Source organism: Triticum aestivum, chromosome 3B (genome assembly GCF_018294505.1).
Source record: "Triticum aestivum cultivar Chinese Spring chromosome 3B, IWGSC CS RefSeq v2.1, whole genome shotgun sequence".
NCBI classification, from domain to species: domain Eukaryota; kingdom Viridiplantae; phylum Streptophyta; class Magnoliopsida; order Poales; family Poaceae; genus Triticum; species Triticum aestivum.
This window is the reverse complement of record NC_057801.1, coordinates 235,973,448-235,978,146: the sequence shown is the minus strand read 5'-3', so window position 1 is coordinate 235,978,146 and position 4,699 is coordinate 235,973,448. Positions and strand designations below refer to the sequence as shown.

At 42.7% G+C, this 4,699-nt stretch overlaps 1 protein-coding gene across 2 annotated transcripts; it reads left to right on the top strand.

Moving 5' to 3' along the window:
- Positions 1 to 841: 841 nt before the first annotated feature.
- On the top strand, positions 842 to 4,154 carry LOC123069503 (uncharacterized). 2 transcript variants are annotated; one of them, XM_044492379.1, is made up of 7 exons: positions 843 to 1,115; positions 2,934 to 3,042; positions 3,194 to 3,256; positions 3,360 to 3,407; positions 3,501 to 3,563; positions 3,728 to 3,788; positions 3,868 to 4,154. In XM_044492379.1, exons 2-7 carry the CDS (start codon positions 2,938 to 2,940, stop codon positions 3,906 to 3,908), a joined length of 381 nt encoding a protein of 126 aa, XP_044348314.1. In that variant the 5' UTR covers positions 843 to 1,115; positions 2,934 to 2,937; the 3' UTR covers positions 3,909 to 4,154. The 2 variants fall into 2 exon arrangements, with proteins under 2 accessions (XP_044348313.1, XP_044348314.1); XM_044492378.1 differs by having other exon boundaries at positions 842 to 1,115; positions 3,360 to 3,563.
- Positions 4,155 to 4,699: the final 545 nt, after the last annotated feature.

The window sequence follows — 4,699 nt, the reverse complement described above, 5'->3', positions numbered from 1 at the left end:
ACTGTATATAGTAGCGTCGAATAGATATACGAAAACTTGTTGTTCGACCAAGCACGGAAAAAGAGATGTCACTTCTCTCTATATATGTTCATGACGATGTTGTGTAATTAATGGTTCCTTCATTGCTATATGTAGTAGTTAGCGTCGAGTTGAATGGAAAACATAAAATAAAAATGAAACCCTAAATGTAAAAGAATTAAAGGGTAAACACACAAAAAAAGGGGAACACAATATGAAACCCCTAAACCCTACAAAACTCATAGCCCCTCCTTATAAAAAAAGCCCAGCACTTGGCAGGTGCTGACGTGTGGCTGCCTTTTAGTCCCGGTTGGTGTCATGAACCGGGACTAAAGGTCCTCCTGCCTCGGCGCCCCACAGCGGCCACGTGGAGCACCTTTAGTCCCGGTTTGTAACACGACCGGGACTAAAAGTCAGGGGCTTTAGTCCCGATTAATTTGTCCCGGTTGCCGAACCGGAGCTAAAGGCCCTTTAAAACCGGGACTGATTGTCCGTTTCCTATTAGTGAACACATGGCAACTCCGAATGTTTTCTACGACATATTTGATGAAGCGGGGATGGTAACTTTAGTTGTCAAGTATGACAACTTTGTTTTCAGATGGCAATTTTCAGTTTTTTGGAGGTTTATTTTTCGGATGACAACTTTAGTTGTAAAAAAACGTAGACTGGAGTGCTTTGTGTCATATGTGTGACGCTTATCATTTGGGGGAAAATGGTATTTTCGGCGGAGAAGTAGTAATAAGGAAAGAAAAAAAATCTACAGGAGATTCGAAAAAGAATCCACAGGAAAAATAATGTCCTTTTCTCCGGTGACCGGCCAAGTAGCAACTTGCACGGCCGGCCCGGCAGTCTACGATAGCAACGGCCGAAATCCAGGGCGAACGGGGCCCCACACGGAGCTATTTCTTCCGTGCATCTCAGAATTCGAGACCGATCCGATCGCAGCAGCAGCAGCAGCAGCAGCCAACAAACAAACATACCTCCACTCATTAGAGAGTCGCTGCTGCTCGTCGTCCCTCCCTCGGTTCCCCATTTCTCCACCTCCGAGCAGCCGAGCCGACGCCTCCCTCGCCGCCACCGTCTCTGTGACGGTAACTGTAAGTGATCTCCACCTCATCTTCCGCTCAGAGTCCGAGCAATTTGCTTACTTAGCTTGCCGATGGGACTGGGTCGTTGGCCTGCTGTCTCCGTAGATTGGTAGATCCCGCCGTCACTAGATCCGGCCGGTTTCTCGGCGTTTCTCTGGTAATTTTGACTAGTCAGCGTTCGTCGGCTGGTTTGTTTTCTGATCCGGGATGTGCGGGAGAAATTTAGCAAGAGAATTACCCGGACTGCCACTCATCATGTAGGTTAGGTGGTGCCGACGGTCCAGAGGGAACGAGAGATCTGCACATGCTTCACGCTCAGAATTGGGCATAATTCGAGAATAGTTACCTCTGCTTCTTACTATGTACTGTATATGTTTAAGATGGATAATTCAGCGACCAGCTGGTGCAGTCAGCTGAACAAACAAGCAAGTGAAGTGGCAGAGACCATGCGTGTGTCAGCAGAGCAAGAACAGGGGATCAGAAGGTCCTGTTAGATTTTCGGTCACGGAGGACTGTGTGCTTTATGAGAGCATTTTGGGTTGTCATACGGTCAAACAGATTGCAGGCACCTGCTGGAACTCCCGTCTACTAGGATAGTGTCAATTTACCTGGCATTCAGGGACAACCCGGTGTTCAGATTTGTATAGCAAGCAAAGAAAACACGCAAGTAGTACTCAACTAGTCACTATTCCGACCTCGCCTTGTCATACTTCGGCTCTGGATGACAATATGTAGATAGAGTTGTTCTGTGTACCACTAGGGATGCCGGGGTATCAAGCTGCTGCTTCATTTCTGTATCTAGAACCACGGTACGAGGTGTTACCATTTAGAAGGGCCCCTGAAGCATTAGCTTGTTTTTGCCCAATTTTGTAATGAAAAGATTAAACCTGATGGGCTAAAAATGAACAATCTGTGTGGATCCTCTGGCAAGTTATCGATTAAACAGATACTCAAGGTATCTGCTTGTCATGACAGGCTAACATTGAGTTTACATGTACTTGATTTTTTGTCGATCCAATGGGCTGTGGAATGAGTCAATGTGCTGACCAGTGGGTTGTATTTAACCTTCTTATAAAGATTTTGGAGCATATATGAAATTTGAACAGTGCTAGTGAATTTATATTAAGAAAAAACAGTTTTACCTGTTTAAGTTCCATATATCCAGTCTCATATTGATGTTTATCTGTTCTATTGACCAAGAGATAAACACGTGTTTCTTTCTTAATGGCCTTCCTGGTTATTATTTTTGGATGGGCTAATCCGCAGGCCACGGTTTTTAGTATATTAGTTTTAGCATACCTAACACCATGAAGGTGGGAAGCATAGTTTCTCTTTTTATTGTCAGATAGGAAGCATAGTAATACAACTAACAAGAGAAAAGTAATGTGTTGATTTCTGTAACTGAAGCACATTCTTTGATTTGAAATGAATTGTTCAGATTTGCCAACATCAAGTGCTCACTATAGGGGGTACTCATCAGCTGAAAATAGTAGAGCGACTAATATTTAGCTACAATTAGCACAGCCATTACAATGTTAAAGGCTAAGAACTAACCCAGAAACTAGCAGTAGAAAACTAGCTAAGGTTCCTTGATTATATCTTTAAACCCAAAAGAATAAGTATAAACCCATTCAAAATACACCGGCTATTTAAAAATGTTGCCATTTTGTTCTAAGAGTCAAACTGCAAATAGTGAACAACACTGGACAATAATTGCTACTGATTTTGGTTTATCTCAAACTCTATTGCTCAAACATTTCATGCCTTAAAAACAACTTTTCACTTTAGTGCTTTATAATGTGATAAATACTAACATCTTGTTTTTAGCACCATGTCGGGGATGAAGGACGCCAATGCTGTTGGGCATGATAATGTTGGAAATTCTGAACCTATGGACCAAAGTGGAGATAATGCCATGCCATCAGCTCAGCAACAGGTTATTTTCAGGACTAGTTCTGAAGATTGTATGGTCATTTAAATGGTAGTCTTGTATATTCTGGTTAATTGAGCAACAAAGAAGGTTGGTCTCTATAGCTGGCATGATCAATTACTTGTGGTTAACATCAAGCACAATCTGTTATGCGCAGGAACAAGTAATCAAGAAGAAGTTTGGAGGACTAATTCCTAAAAAGCCACCGCTCATCTCAAAGGTACTTAATTCGAATATCTCATCCCAAAACTGAACAGTCCATATCAGGTATCTGCATAAACCACACTAGTTCTCAGCATTTAAACTGCTCTTCATAATTGTAGGATCATGAGCGGGCCTATTTTGATTCTGCTGATTGGGCTCTCGGAAAGGTATTAAATTATCCTTCTGTAGCTTCAGTTCATTTTTCGTTTGTTCAGTACTTGAGTTTCAATGAACTGTTTTTGGGATATTTTGCTTTGCAGTCTGGACAGCAAGGTGTTGCAAAACCCAAAGGACCACTGGAGGCACTTAGGCCAAAGTTGCAGGTACTACTTATCATGTGCAGGGTCATATTTAGCAGCCAAACTTGTGTTTTTGTCAAGTTCAGCTTTTCTTTTGCCGAAAAAAGTCCAGTTCTTTTGAGTTCTGAAGGCCTGCAACATAAAAATGTGCAGCATAAACTCATCCCTGTACACTGCTCTTATTTCAGCCCACACGACAACAGCAACAGCGTTCAAGGAGCTCTATCTACAGTTCATCAGAAAACGAGGGTATGTTGTTGATGGTTTTGCATCAATCTTTAGATATGCCGGAATGACCTCTCTAAACAATTAGATGCACAACACGCAGATGGAGATGGCGCTGGGTCGGAGGACATGAATATCAACTGATCAACAGCGTGGAATCTCGTGTTGTCGGTGCGAAGGGGCCTCGTCGTCTGAAGAAGCAGCTTGCTTTCATTGTCTGTGGACCGCAGGGAAGGGATGTATGCGTGCGTCCATAGATAAGAAAAGAGACGGTTGTAATTTCAAGGACTGCGGCTGCGGGTTTGTACTTGATCGAACAGCTACCTTGCTATGTGACCATTATAGACTGGACCATTGTCCTATTTGTGAATGGATCTCTGTTTTTGAACATCCCGTGATCAGCGTACTAGTTACCATTCTGACTTGCTGAGTTGCGTTGCATCATATTCAGTGTTTAGGCTTCTGAATGTGCGTCGTATTCTTGTTTTTTTTTTACAAATTATATACAAAAGCACAGAGGGAGAGGAGGGGAGGGGAGGTACAAAAGGGGGGAAACATTCTAAAGTGAGCTAGACAAGAGTGCTGAGCCACAAATGAATAGCATCAGCCTTGACTAGGGAAACCCTGAATGTAAGAGAAAAGGCATTGTTTCCTAAAGTTGTGAAACCAGGAGCTAGGGCCAGTGCTAATATTGTCAAAGATCTTGGCGTTTCTCTGCTTGGAGATGGAGATCCGCCAAGATGCCATGGTCAGGCTTTCAATGAAGAATGGTTTTCCAAAGGTGGATTGGAAACGGCCTCCCTCTTAATATAAGTCTTTCTAGTGATTCCAGTATAGGCACTATGTATGAAGCAAAATGAATCCGTACGTAGTCTGCATTGAAATCTCTAAAATGTCTTATATATTTAGAAACAGAGGGAGTATCATTTAAGAAA